Source organism: Primulina eburnea, chromosome 4, assembly GCF_022965805.1.
Source record: "Primulina eburnea isolate SZY01 chromosome 4, ASM2296580v1, whole genome shotgun sequence".
Taxonomy (NCBI): domain Eukaryota; kingdom Viridiplantae; phylum Streptophyta; class Magnoliopsida; order Lamiales; family Gesneriaceae; genus Primulina; species Primulina eburnea.
The window spans coordinates 40,022,095-40,037,663 of NC_133104.1; the positions used below are offsets into that span (position 1 = coordinate 40,022,095).

General features: G+C 35.4%; 1 protein-coding gene and 1 pseudogene across 2 annotated transcripts; one reads left to right on the plus strand and one right to left on the minus strand.

Annotated features, from left to right (window-relative positions):
* The first annotated feature begins 1,389 nt into the window (after nt 1-1,389).
* Nucleotides 1,390-4,138, plus strand: LOC140829872 (NAC domain-containing protein 7-like). 2 transcript variants are annotated; one of them, XM_073193153.1, is made up of 4 exons: nt 1,390-1,489; nt 2,603-2,789; nt 3,011-3,286; nt 3,485-4,138. In XM_073193153.1, the coding sequence occupies exons 2-4, from the start codon at nt 2,630-2,632 to the stop codon at nt 3,988-3,990; spliced, it is 942 nt and encodes a 313-aa protein (XP_073049254.1). In that variant the 5' UTR covers nt 1,390-1,489; nt 2,603-2,629; the 3' UTR covers nt 3,991-4,138. The 2 variants fall into 2 exon arrangements, with proteins under 2 accessions (XP_073049254.1, XP_073049253.1); XM_073193152.1 differs by having other exon boundaries at nt 1,402-1,661.
* A 2,669-nt stretch (nt 4,139-6,807) lies between these two features.
* LOC140828875 (acid beta-fructofuranosidase-like) lies at nt 6,808-14,680 on the minus strand (annotated as a pseudogene).
* Nucleotides 14,681-15,569: the final 889 nt, after the last annotated feature.

Consider the following 15,569-nt stretch of genomic DNA (forward strand, 5'->3'; position numbering starts at 1 on the left):
CATATATGCATGTCTGTGTGTGTATAGTCAGGGATGTAAACGAACCAAACCGTTTGTGAGCTATTCGAAGCTCGATTCGATAAAAGCTCGTTTGAGCTCATTTAATGAGGATCGTTAAGATAAACAAACCAAACTCAAGCTTTAAAGTATTCGGCTCGTTAGCTCGTGAACATGTTTGTTGGTAAGTTCATGACTAATTTTTTAGATGAAAAATGATAGTTTTGATATTTGATTTATTGATTTTACATATTATTTATGAAATATATAGAAAAATCTATTAAATTTATTTATTATAATAAATTTACAAATTTTAATAAGAATAATATATTTTTCTTTAAATATATAATTTATTTTTTATTTAATTTAATGAAAATTTAAATGTATAAGTCATATTTATTAAGCTTGTTTAGGCTCGATAAAGACTTGAATAAGTTCGTGAGTCATGCATATATTCGTTAAATAAAGCTCAAGCTCGGCTCGATTATAAATGAACCAATCTCAAACATTCAAGAGTTCGGCTCGGCTCGATTACATCTCTATATATAGTATGATATCTACGGATTCATTTATCACTAAACAATTATACAATACTTTTAGATACTTTTATTCATATATTCGTTTTTAAATCAAATTAATACTCTTTTATTCAATTATTCAATTCATAATCACTCTCTCAAAATAAAGAGCACAGTATGTATGTAGTACTAGTATTGTTAGTGTACGTATATCAATTGCTGGTGGAGTAATATATTATATATTTGAGCTTCACCTGCCACCGCCTCCCGTTTTCCCCGCTGAGCTAGCTTTTCCCACACTCCAAAACATTATAAGGTAATCATCATTCATAGTAATTAAATTAAGATTTCATGGTTTTTTGTATGCATAGTCTTGAGATACAATAATTATTTATGTTGAGATATTGATCGAATAGTGATGTTTAGAAGCTATACAGTTTAAAAAGCTATATAGTTTAAAATATTTGAGTTATATCATCAACACAAGCTATAATTTTTCGTAAAGGGACAAGCAATCGGTCCTACAATTAATATCATAGTTAATGTCACACATTCGATTCCAATTGATTGCAATGAGCGTAATTATTTTGTGAAGATTGTTGGAACACAATAGCTATCTCTATTATGACAACCATAGAACATGAATGTTTTGACTATTACTAATATCATCAGTTATAATTTTTGGTAAAATAATATACACTACTACATGTGTTTCCTCTTTCCAACTATTTTATTAATCATACACTAAACACTCGCTATGCAAAGCAATATATTTATAAATTAATTAATAAACTCGGTTAATGAAAAACTAAGATAATAATTGTATATATAGACTATAGTCATATGTATCTTTCTTTATTTCATTGGATCATAAAAGGAAGAAAAAAAAAACCTTCCCCTTTCCTCTTAACTTCCTCGGGATCTGATCATTCCTTGAAAAAATCACAAGGGTCAGTTCAATTCCAGATGAAAAGGTTTTGATTTTTATTCCTCACCATTTCTTTTCGTTTGCTTAAATTGATTCCACAGTGTCGCTGCATATATATAAATAATTCGAGCTGCCTTCTAGACAATATTATTCCCAGTTCTTTATTTAGGCCTGATTTAGTAGAAAACGAGGAGGAAATATTGAGCCAGATCTGCAATGTATTTTCATTTCCGAAAGTAGTTCCAAAGATTTTCATCTTATTCTCCAACTATAAATGATAATTTTATTAAATATTTTGAACTGAAAATTCTTCATCATGGGTTCTCCAGTTTGAAATTTTGATCAGTTCCCTTCTGCCTTTTCTCTGTGTTTTGACCTATTTAATTATTCACGAATTATTCTACTTATAAAGCATTTGTTTCCGGTAATACCGATATTTTTCATACTAAATGCAAATAAAACAAATCCCCTTGAACTGCGAATGTACTTTTAATTCTTGAATGATCTTTTAGCTTGCTGGATGATTCTTACAGAATCATTGTAAATATTTTCTGCTGATCCAAATATATTTTGTGTTTAAAAAATTAAAAAAAAAAGTTTTTATTAATTTTTCTTGCCTCAAGCAAAAGCAAACTCGAGTTGTTTTTACCTACACCTATATGTGATCATCCATTGATTAAAGGCTGCATGCATTTCCCCCATGATCAGGGTGGCATATATATATATATCTTGGACCTATCCATTTTTCATCATTAATCAAAGAATTCATTAATCAAAGAATGATTTTGGTCTTCTGTATGCCGTTAAATTTTAATATTAGTCTGCTATCTTTATTTTTTTATGATTTTAATTATTTTTCCAACATGGCTCCAATGTTTTTTTACATAAAAAAAATCAAATCATCCATAAATTAAAACTTGCATTACGTCACATGCTGTCTCATTGGACAAATCTTGAGTTTTATATTAATAGGAACGACTTATTAAATATTATGACAAGCCACATGTTTTAATTAAATCAGTATGAAAAACACAAATAGTATGTGCATGGGGTCGTGTTTCAAGAAAAGTATTCTATACACGCATACGTGCGTGTTATTTTCTTGCTAGCAATTTTGATAACTTTAGCATCACAATGTTCGTAACTGATCATGTTGCAGGCGTGGAACCTGAAACATTGAAAGAATATGACTTCTTTTTCAAATGTTCCTCCTGGATTTAGATTTCACCCCACTGATGAAGAATTAGTTGATTACTATCTCAGAAAAAAGATTGCTTCGATAAAAATTGATTTAGATGTCATAAAAGATGTTGATTTATACAAAATAGAGCCATGGGATCTTCAAGGTACGTAGTAGACTTCAGTATTATCAAACTATACCTCATCAAGCTCGACTTTGTAAAATTACATTTCAGGGTCTCCTCGATTTTGATTGTAGAATATAAATGAAATATGTCGTGTTCATGTCAATCAAAAAGGGTTGCGAACCGGCTTGATTGATTAGCGCCTTTCAGTGTTCATGGTTAGATCATATTCGACTTCATTTTAATCCTTGAATGAAAACCAGAACTGTGCAGGATGGGAACAGAAGGACAGGATGATTATTACTTCTTCAGCCACAAGGATAAGAAATATCCGACGGGGACTCGCACTAATCGAGCTACTAAAGTTGGATTCTGGAAAGCTACAGGAAGAGATAAGGCTATTTATTCTAAGCATGATTTGATTGGCATGAGAAAAACGTTGGTATTTTACAAAGGTCGAGCCCCGAACGGCCTAAAATCTGACTGGATCATGCATGAATATCGACTCGAAACGAATGAAAATGGAACTCCCCAGGCGAGTGCATGTCTTACATGTTTGATTATCATCTCCTGTCAAATTTAAAAAGATAAAGTTTTATACCTCATTATTTAAAGAATACAAATTTCACATCAGATAAATTTCACTGTCTAACTTAAATGTGATGTAGGGTACGGTCTTTTGATTTTCTTGAATTGAAATAATACAACGATCCCCATCAATTGATTTTACCAGGAAGAAGGATGGGCAGTATGTAGGGTATTCAAGAAAAGAATTGCTGCCACTATACGATATGAGGAAGAACAAGACTCGGTACGTTGGTATAACTGCGACGATCAAGTTTCCTTCATGAAATATTTCGACCCAACTAAGTTAAGATCTCATCCTCACTATACCTGCAAACAAGAACTCGAATCGCATTACAACATTCCTGATCATGGTGCAGCATTTCACAAGCTTCCTTATCTAGAAAGTCCAAAAATACAACCACCATCCACAGTGAATAATGCTCACTGTAGCAGCTCGATAGACGTCCCATATGGTTTCCAAGAAGAACGACTTCAAGAAAGCAATACTATTCAAATGGACGTTAACGCACTATACAACGACCAAGATGTACTTGAGCAAGTGACCGACTGGAGATTTCTCGACAAGTTTGTCGCATCTCAACTGAGTCAAGAAAGGGTTAATAACTCCAATGGGGCTTCTGATCAGGTTTTTGAATCAGCAAGCTTCCCAAATTGATCAAGAAATAGTAAAGAAACTGGTATCCAAACATGTATGGAGTATACGTACACTACAGGATAATATATATTGCTGGAGCTTTCTAATAAGAATGTATGGTACTGCCCAGAACTGACATTGTTGAGTGCTCTTTAATGCAAATATCTATTTGTTTGCTTGAGATGTGAGTTACTTTCAAGCTTCAACAACGTAGAGAAAAGAAGTATCATTTGATGCATGTCCGAGGGGTGCAATATTGATTTAATAAAAAATTACAATGGATTCTTCGAACATTTGAATTGATCGTGTTTTCATAAAGTAATGGATACAAGATAGTTACAATCAGACGTGAAATAGCTGGCTTACTGATTGAAAAGGAACACAAAAAATTCTTGATAAAATTTACGTACATCACCCATTTACTCGGCTACCGACTGTTTCTAGGCCCAAAAAAACTAATATTGTTACCTCATATTTTCATCTACCTCATGTACATACACATAAACAAATATGATTCAGCTAACATCACATAGTTCAGTGTCTGAATAAAAAAAAGCCGTCACGATCAAGGAATTTGGATGGAGGAGCACTGAGAAGAGAAGATGGAGAACCATATGCATTTCTCCGGGTATTCCCACAGCCGAGACATTTTCTGGTGCTTATTCCTGTTACAGGATTGGTGCCACTCGCATACTCGCAAAGTGACAGCATAAAAACCCAAACAATGTAAGTATTGTCGTTCTAACCTTGTGAATACACAACAATTCAGGTCCTATAAAGACACTACAAACCATGCTATAAGTTAATATGTACCTGTTTCTGGAGAATGTCTATTACTGCATCACTGAAATCACGTTCAATTACGACACCCCCAAGATCACTCCGTGTAAGGAAACAAGTTCCATAAGTAAAGGTTGGTTACATGGTCAGGGATCACAAGATGTCCCAAAGACAAAAATCAAATACCAGCTATTAAACACTTACAAGATTCTTCAACTGCTCATTGAGCTGTGCCTAGTCCAGAGGCTGAAAAAAAATCCTAACTTTCTTCAACGTCAGATGATCACTAGGTAGTCGTTTTTATAACAAACTGTGTATAATTTGGTTGTTGCAGACAATATCAGCACGTTGTTGCTTATTCTCGTTAGACTATCCAAATTTTGAGAAGGCATATGAATGTTTCATACCAAAAACGTCCTTCAGTGCTCCACACACTATGGCATAAATGTATAAACTAATGGAATCGGGAATCAACTTTTTCCTCATTGTTTTGGGAAGAAATATAAAAGTACCCGTGAAATTAACTTTATATGCAAGTTTTCTCAAGATATGTACCATTGAACGTTGAACCACTGAATTCCGATTACCTCATATCAGCAGATGTTAAATTGGCTCTTCTGTATCAGCCATATTAACTTATGTGAATACAAGGCAACTAAAAATTACATGTGAAAAGGAAATATTGTGGAAATGCAATGTTAGGCTAAGGAACTCATCGTTGCCATTGAATATCGAGCTGTGCGTAAAACATTTGAATTCCGGAAAGCTGCATTCAATAGTTTTCAAGCTCAATTTTGACTCTCTAAAATACATGTTCATCTGATGTCAAGAAAATTACCTGAAATTCTCATTCAGATGAACACAAACAACAAATAAACACGGAACATGGTTGTTAATTCTCTTGAACACAAGCAAATCGTTAAAATACAGTACAAGAATCTTGACGGCGACAAACTTGAGGTCTGCGGAACCATATTGAGCAGCTGATCCAATCCCGAATTCACCTCGAGTTTCGGCTTCGAATTTATTAAGATCGGCAATAGCTGGTATGTTAAAGCTAAATGCCGCCGCCGCCGCCGAACCTGTTAAAACAAGATGTCGATCGCCACTTCTTAGGCTCTGCAATATCCTAGTATTGATATCAAGAAATATTCCAAATAAAACAATTAATACAAATGAGCGCAACGGCAATCAAAATACGTCGGCTTTGGATATTAGATCTCTTTGAACTTGCCTATTATTTCTATTCAGCTCAATATTATTAGGTGGACTCAACCTCCAGAGCATTAATTGAAATGTAATGTTGATACAGCAATTTTTTCCATGCCGGATCATGTTGGATATGGTTGTATTATAAGAAATTATCTCGGATCTGTTCTTGGAACTATTCATGAGATTTTGCCAAATATTCGAAATCCTTCAGTAGCCGAAGCACTAGGAATTAGGAAAGCTCTCAGTTGGATCAAAGATTTGGCTCTCTCATGTCATAATTGAATCTGATGCTCTATCAATTGTTCATAGATTAAATTCTTCAATTCCGGATTCCCATTCAATTGAGATTATTTTGGAAGATTGCAAAATATAAGCATTCGGTTTTCAATCTTTATGATTTGTTTTTGTCAAGAGATCAGCAAATCACGTTGCTCCTGCTTTAGCTAGGGCTGATGTTCTTTTGTCAGATCTTGAAGGCCGACTTTACAATTAGCCTCGTGTATTTTAGAATAAGGATTTAATTTTTTTTAATAAAATTTTTAAATATAAAGTTTAAATAATTATAAATTAAATATAGTTTTATAAAATATAAATTTAAAATAAAAATATAAAAAAATTATTACCCTAATAAATTTTTAGTTTTTTTTATTCGGTTTGATTTGGACATATATAATCCAAACCGAATCATATAAATTTTGGTTTTAATGTTTATATTAAAACCTTTTTTTAATAAAAAAAATCAATTTACGATTAGGTTTACTATTTTTTTTTTTTGGATTTCTATTTTTTCGGTATAACCAAAGTCCGTCAAAGTTAGGTTGAAGGAAAGAAATTGAAGTCGTAGAATAAGATTTAATCACGGAGGAATTTTCAGTTTTAAAAAACAAATTGGCAATGCGCTTATCTTTACCGTAATCCATTGATCATATAGAAACTAAGAAACATCCCTCGTGTTACTAATAGGAACAAAAATAATAACTCGATAAAAAAGAATGGCTTAACTCAATACATTCTAAAAATGAACAAAGATTAGGGTGGAAAGGTAAATTCAATGGGCACATTACTCATTTGCCATATCTGTAGTGATGCAGTGATCCCTGCATCAGTAGCATTGTTGAACAAGAAGATTTTAGCATCTTCGTATATGGCTTTTGTGGGATAAATGCGTGACGTGATGCATGTCCTCCCGCCTTGAGCAAAGCTCTCGACAATCGAGTGATCCACCTACACGGAACCAGATTTGTTTCAACTTTTACGCGTTTGTTTCCCTAGTTAAATTTGCAACAACTAAATGACCAACAGGTCAAACTTACAAGTATTCTCATGGATAGTTTTTCGCCTTCTAGTACTGGTGTTGTGCTTCCATAGATCTTCTTGTCCACATCAGTTGCCTCAGAAGACCTACGAACAGAACATGTGATAAGGAAATCAGTTCATGTGTCGAATATCTATGAACTTGCGAACTCGATTCGATTATGGACTAAATGAGCAGCGAGAGGAAATCCAACAGTTGATGGTGGGTGATCAGATGGAGAGATTTTGAAATTACTTGGTAGTAATCCATCCCCGTAAGTTTGAAATTTACCTTGAGTGATCAGCACAGAAGAATGTCTTGAAATTTCCTTTTGTATCCTTAGAAATATAGAAGTAAACTGGAGTTTGCTCTGACAGGGCATCATCGGCCAGTACAAGCAAACCAAATGGTCCTAATCCACCTCTAGTAGCGCTGCTGGAGCAACTGTAGGTCATATCTGTTCCATTTAAGCTGTTCAAAGCCTCCTGATCCACTTCAAACTCGGCCACGATATCGAGCTGCAAAATATTAATGATCATGCTATGAGGAAACCACCAACAAAAAGAAACTCAAAAAATATCAATTTTTTTGTGTATTCAAACCTGAGAAGTAGAGCCAATATCAAGGTGTACAATAGAACCAGATTTTGCCTCCACCTTGTCCAAAACCTTCTTGTTTAGTCTCAATTTTTCTACCTCTTTCACTGGCCACTGGAGAATGTTGCTGCCAGTCTTTTTGTCAAACAATATTGTCCTTGGAGTAGCCTGATTTTTAAATTACAAAATATACATTTGATCATAATGAGTTATTTTGATAAGAGTCGACAAGGTTGGAAGGATAGTGTTGATAAGTGTCGATAAGGTTATTAAGATAAGTAAAATGTTCGATCTTGTTATTTAAATTATATTGGTATCTTATCATTAGTGGTAGAAATATTTTATATATTCCGGAAGACTTTGAGGTTGATTATCATTTTTTTCAGAAACATAAAAGCTTTGAATAAAAAAAAAGTGTTTATGCTTTACTTATTGATCCTTTCATCAGCCTTTATGGTATCAGAGCAAATTTAAAGGCTTCAACCGATGGTCAAAATGGCGTATTCCGGGAGCCATGAGACATCCGGATAAGAAAATTCCTCCAAGATCTCTGGACTGAACACAATTCATTCCCCTCCTTCCTTGAATCTATACCTCTTCAAATTACGAATCAAAAACTCAAAGGAAAAAATTTCCTTCAATGGTCTCATTCTATCCAATTGGTGATTCGGGTCAAAGGAAGATTTGGATATCTTGATGGGTCAGTTTCACCACCTTCTAGCACTGATCCCACTTATCAAAACTGGGACACTCAAAATTCAATGGTAATGACGTGGCTTATAAACTCAATGGAAGAAAGTATCAGTGAAACATATCTCTTCCATCTCACTGCTAAGGATATTTGGATGCTGTGACTTTAGCATACTCTAATCTTGAAGATTCCTCTCAAGTGTTTGAAATACGTAATCAGATTCGAAACTTGAAACAAGAAGATGGTATTGTCGCTCAATACTTCAATGTGCTCAAGAAATTGTGGCATGAAATGGATTTGTTCATTGTTTGTGAATGGAAAGATCCATCCGATGGGATCTTATATCGCGAGATGATGGCAAAAGAACGAGTTTATGACTTTCTCGCTGAGCTAGATCAAAGTTTGGACGAGGTTCCTGGACGTATTCTAAGGATGAAGACGTTACCATCAATGGATGAGGTTTTCGCGGAGGTTCGAAGAGAGGAAAACCGAAAGAGGGTGATGTTTCATACCTTACCTTTTACAGAAAACTCGGCACTCGCCACACGTACTCCAGAGAATAGTATCGATCCTCATATAAAGAACGGAAAACCTTGGTGTGAACGTTGTGAAAACCCATATCACACTTTTGAAACTTACTAGAAAATACATGGTGAGCCGGCGAATTGGGTCCCGAACAAATTCAGAAACCAAGAAAAAAACGGGGCTTCAAGCTTCAGCCAACTCAGACGTAGATGAAAACCAACATGCAGCAGGCTTCTCGAAGACACAAATGGAGAAAATTTGTAAATTCTTTATTGGTACTGCTGGATCTTCCAACTTGGCTGAGAAAGGTACGAAATTCACATCCCTCAGTGACCTAACTGCAAGAGGTGAGACTTGAATCATAAATTTTGTGGTTTCAGATCATATGTCATCTAGTAAGAATTTGTTTTTATCATATATTCCCAGTACAAATCTCCAAAAGGTTAAAATTGTTGATGGGTCGTATACTCATGTCCATAGTGTAGGCACTATTTTACTCAGACATTCGATTGTTCTTAAGGATGTTTTGCATGTTCCTAATTTCTCTTGTAATTTGCTCTCCATCAACAAACTTACGAAGGGTTTGAATTTTGTTGTTACTTTCACATCATCTACTTGTATTTTTCTGGACCTGATCTCGGGGAAGAGGATTGGCAGTGCTAATGCAAGCTCTGGCCTCTACTACTTTCGGTATGAATCTATCGTGAGTCACCATGTTCAAACAGCCATTGGGAATTCTCCCCTTTCTCGCAAACAACACATATTATTGTTGCATTCCAAACTAAGGCATCCAAATTTCTTGTATTTAAGACATTTATTTCCTTATCTATTGCGAAATAATGATTCGTTTCAATGTGAAATTTGTCAATTGGCAAAACATACACGTGTTCTTTTTTCTCCTCGTTCATATAAATCATCTAGATCATTTGCTCTAATTCATAGCGATATTTGGGGACCTTCTCGATTATGGTTACTTCCAATCGACGATGGTTTATTACTTTTACTGATGATCATACTCGTATCTGTTGGGTGTATCTTTTACGGGAAAAATCGGAGTTTGAACAAACCTTTCGAAATTTTTATTCCATGATCAAAATGCAATTAAATGCAACTATTCCAATATTGCGTTCAGATAATGGAACAAAATTTTTTAACTCCATACTTGACAAGTTTTTTAGTGAGAATGGTCTCATTCACCAAAGTTCTTGTGTTAATACACCCCAACAGAACGGAATTTCAGAAAAAAAAATTTGTCATTTATTAGAAGTAGCGCACGCTCTCTTGTTCGCATCACATGTCCCTGATTTTTTTTTGGGGGGGCCATTCTCACATCATTCTATTTGATAAATAAAATGCGTTCATGTGTCTTAGAGTTTCAATCTCCCCTTGATCGTCTTCATCAATCATATCCTCATGAACATAGGGTGTCATCTTCCTTAGACCTCAAAGTATTTGGTTGCACCACCTTTGTACATATCCATGATCAAAATCTGTGTAAACTAGATACTCGGTCTCATAAGTGCATATTTTTAGGATACTCTTCAACCCAAAAGGGTTATCTGTGTTATTCGGTTGATACAAAAAGATATTTTGTTTCTCGAGATGTTACCTTCTTCGAAACACAAGCATTCTTTCCATACCCCTTTCCATGATGAAGAGAAAAAAAATTTAGATCTAGTCCTTCCAAATGCTTGGGAATATCATTGGAATCCACCTACTCATCATACTCCTTCTCCTACTCCAAGTCTGTCAACGGCAGGGGGAGAATTACTACAGTCATTTTCTTTGCTCTTCTCACAAAAGAAACATTCAGATACTGTGGTAGAACCAAAGACTCTTGGAATCCAAGTCTCCAACTCGGAATTTCAGTCTACTGATACTATAGATGGTCTGTAGAATGTCTCTGGTCCAGATTTATATGGTCTACAGAATGATGTCTCTTGCCCAGACTTAGATGTCACAATTGCATTGTGAAAGAGAACCAGGTCCTGCACACAATATCACCAGTGGCTAAGTATGTGGCACATGAAAATTTATAAGCTCTGGTTCAGGCAATAATCTCCAATCTATCAAGTGCCCAACCACAACACAAGAGGCTTGGAACAATTTCAGATGGAAACAAGCTATCCTAGAAGAAATGCGGGCACTTGAAATGATTGAAACTTCGGAAATTGTTCAAAAACACAAGGATAAAATTCATGTCAAGGCTAATGGCTCAATTGAACGTTATAAAGCAAGATTGGTTGTGAAGGGATACACAAAGACATATGGTGTGGATTATCAAGAAACCTTTGCACCAATGACAAAGATCAATACAATACGAGTTTTATTATCCTTAGCAACAAATCTAGATTGGCCACTATATCAACTGGATGTAAAGAATGCTTTTTTGAATAGATATCTAGAAGAAGAGTTATACATGGAACTACTTCCTAGTTTTGATGAGGAGAGGAAGAGTGGTAAAGTTTGCAGGTTAAAAAGCCATTGTACGTCCTTAAGCAATCTCCACGAGCTTGGTTTGACAAGCTCACTAAAGTGATCCTAAAACTTGAATTTCTACAGGCTTATACTGATTATACCCTATTTTACAGACATAAGGATGGAAAAATAACGATTCTTATTATTTATGTAGATGAAATTTTTCTTACTGGAGATGATCTAGACACATTGATAGGCTGAAACTGAAGCTGGCAGCTGAGTTTGAAATGAAAGATCTGAGAAAACTGAGGTACTTTCTTGGCATGGAAGTGGAGAGGAACAAAACTGGAATCTCAGTGTCTCAGTGGAAGTATGTGATTGATTTTCTGAATGAGATGGGAATGCTAGGATGTTCCCCTATGGAGAAAGGAGAAATCAATGTTTGGTAGGGAGACTAATTTATCTTGCTCATAGTAGACCAGACATAGCTTTTTCAGTGAGTTGTGTAAGACAATTTATGCATGCCCCGTCTGAAGACCACATGAGATCCGTCTATCGAATATTAAGGTACCTCAAGGGGACACCAATAAAGGGACTTTTCTTCAAGAAAACAGAAGCAAGAAATGTTGAAATATTCATTGATGCAGATTGGGCGGATCAGTGAGTGATAAAAGATCCACGTCAGGATATTGTTCCTTTGTCTAGGGAATTTGGTAACTTGGAAGAGTAAAAAACAACCAGTAGTAGCAAGGAGCAGCGCAGAAGCTAAATTAAGATAAGTTGCTCATGGTATGTGTGAAGCCTTGCGGCTGAAAATGTTGCTCGGAAAACTGAAAATGAATGTAAGGATGCCATTGAAACTATTTTGTGATAACAAGGCTGCAATAAACATTTGTCACAATCTGTTGCATCATGATCGAACTAAACACGTTGAAGTTGACCGACACTTTATTAAAGAGAAGATCGATGAAGGAACAATCAACATAACATATATTCCAACTTCGGAACAAACTGTCGATATCCTAACAAAAGGCCTATTTAGGCCATTGTTTGGAACAATAGTTGACAAGCTAGGAATGTATAGTTTGTACATTCCAGCTTGAGGGGGAGTGTTGATAAGTGTCGATAAAGTTGTTAGGATAGTGTTGATAAGTGTCGATAAGGTTGTTAGGATAAGTAAAATGCTTCATCTTGTTATTTAATTTATATTACTATCTTATCATTAGTTATAGAAATATTTTATATATTCCGGAAGACTTTCAGGTTGTATTATTATCATTTTTTTCAGAAACTTAAAAGCTTTTAATAAAAGAAGACGTTTATGCCTTACTTATTGATCCTTCCAACAGCCTTTTAAGTTTCATATTAAATATGATGTAATAACTGAAGAAGCTAATATACCTGAAGTGATGACCAACCCTTTTGTACATCAGCCTTTTCACTGTCTGTCTCTTTGATCCATCCCCACAAGATTCTTCTATTATTTGCTTAATCGTAAAACGTCTTTGACGCGTAGAAAATCCCGTAGTCATATCTTAACCCAATACCAACATCTATTTTTGGATCATCCGGGATCCATATTCCAGCATCACTATCATAACTTCCAAGAGCGTAGTAGTCATTTCTGTCATCATCAAGACTAGTCTTCAAAACGTGTTTAACTCCAGGACCATTAACCGATGTGCCCAGCCCGTTTTCCATGATCTTCGAAACAGGGTAGAAATCCACGCATTCCCACATACCCGTACCTGGAACCGCCCGGAGCACCCCCTCGAGAGGCTTAAAAGGTTTTAAAGTCCTTGGTGTCATAGATCAATGAAATCCCAGTCTTGTTAACCTTAGAGCCAATGGCTATGCGCCACATCCCTTCAGGTGTCAACCATGCAGTGGTTGGGTCACGGAAGTCCTTAGCTTCAATCCCTGGTGGAGGGACTAAGACAGGGTTACCTGAATACTTGACCCAATCGATGAGAAGAGGATCCCTCGTGTCAGCAGGGTATGCAAGATTTTGAACTTGAACCGACTCATTTGTCGATCCCGTATAGAGCATGACAAGCTGGCCATCTTCAAGCACTGTGGCGGAACCTGTCCACACACCATTAATATCGTACCAGTGGTCGGGGACCATGGCGAGCGGGAGGTGGCGCCAATGTATGAGGTCCTTTGAAACTGCATGACCCCAAACAATGTTGCCCCATACTGCACCGTATGGGTTGTATTGATAGAACAAGTGGTACCATCCCTTGTACAGCAATGGACCTGATATCAATTAACGAGTTGGAGGTCATTTTTAGCAATAATTACATGGATTAAAGATTCTAACGAATCACGATGGCGAAATACCATTAATTTCTGGGGAAAAAAAAGAAATATTTCCTAAACATTATTTACCATTGGTTATACAAATCCTATGTACCTTTACGTAATTAATGCCTTTCTCCTAAATAAATACAATGTACTTACCATTGGGATCTGAAACGTGACGATCCAATATATTTCCCAACAAAACCAATGCCAGCCGAAGCATCCGGAAAACCACCAAGAAACAAAGAAGAAACATGCCTTAGTATAATATGTGGACTGTAGGATAAAATCTTAAAATCCTTAGAAATGATTTGTAATTTGACATTGTCGAAGAATGAAAAAATTAAAAGGTTGAGAGAGAGAGTATCAAACCATTCATCCAATTCTTTATAGGCTGGAAATGAAAAGCAGTTCTTTGCCAAGCCAATAATTTAGCAGTCCATGGATATGCAGGCCCAACCTGTAACAATGGCCAAAAGCTCTTGGCGGACACCCCCTCTGCCACCCCACGCGCCACCGGCCTCATCTTCTCCGACCGCCGCGTCCAATCATAATCCGATGGCTTTGAAACCACCTCATTAGGTGCATTTCCATTTCTCACTGCCACTACTACAAGTAACGCAACCCCCAACATCCCCAAAATCAGGAGGAGGATAACCGTGGAGGGCCTGCGTTGGTGCTTCGGCGACGACAACGGGGCAGCGGAGGAGCCAAGCAAGGGAGTGTAGGGACATGATGAGACAGAATCGTCGGATGGGATTTCCGAGTTGCAGAATTCACGGAATGGGTTAGGATGAGACATGTTATGTATGTAAGGCACTTCTTTTGGTTCATGAACAGAACTTTTTCATGACACGAATGCCATTTTATATGCCCTGACGAGGAGAATGTATGTATATTATCTATACGTACACAAAAGTTGAGAGAGGAGATAGGAGATAATCAAGGAATGTACATTTTATTGATCGATGTACGTAGTTACGTCGTTTTAGAAGTTCACACAAAAAAACAAAAAACAACGTATGTATATATAAATGAAAAATAGCTAGAGGAAGAAAATTTAAAAAAGCTAAGTTAGCTATGTTGAAAGAGATTACAAAATTTTGTGGGAAACATACAGTTCGATAATATAGAGCCAAATAAATTTAAAAATATTTTGAGAAATATAATGTACTTGTGTCTATAAAATATTATTGAGTTTGAAATATATAGAATAATTAATTTTGGTTTCACGATGGAATTTTTTAAAATATCAACAATATCTCCTTAAAAGTATTGTATTTTATTTTAAAAAAATTATAAAAATCCATTTTAATAAATTTATGTATTTATTTATTTATCATTAACCACTTTTCAAATTTTGTAAAACTATTAAAATAATTTCTTTAATACTTATCCAAACGTTTGAATTTTTAAATAGATATAACCATAGCACTAGTTTTAAGATGTATCTCATTAGTGGTGCAAATTTTTGAGTTATTTTATAACTATTTTAAGTATTTAGTAGGTTGTGATTTGATTCTTATTATTTTTTGGGGATTAAATAATCCACAAAATTTTGGAAGGAAGTTAATTCTTGTAATCTCTCGGGAAAATAGATGGAGCTCGTCGAAGCTGTAGTCAAACTCAAAATTAACCTGCTTTCAAAAATAAATTAGTTTGTGCTTAAACAATTGCTCACCACTCAAGTACGACCTATCTCTACATTTTTTATTTTTTCCGATTGGATTTTTAACTTTTTTATTATGAACAAATAAAATTCTGTAACTATGATTGTTAT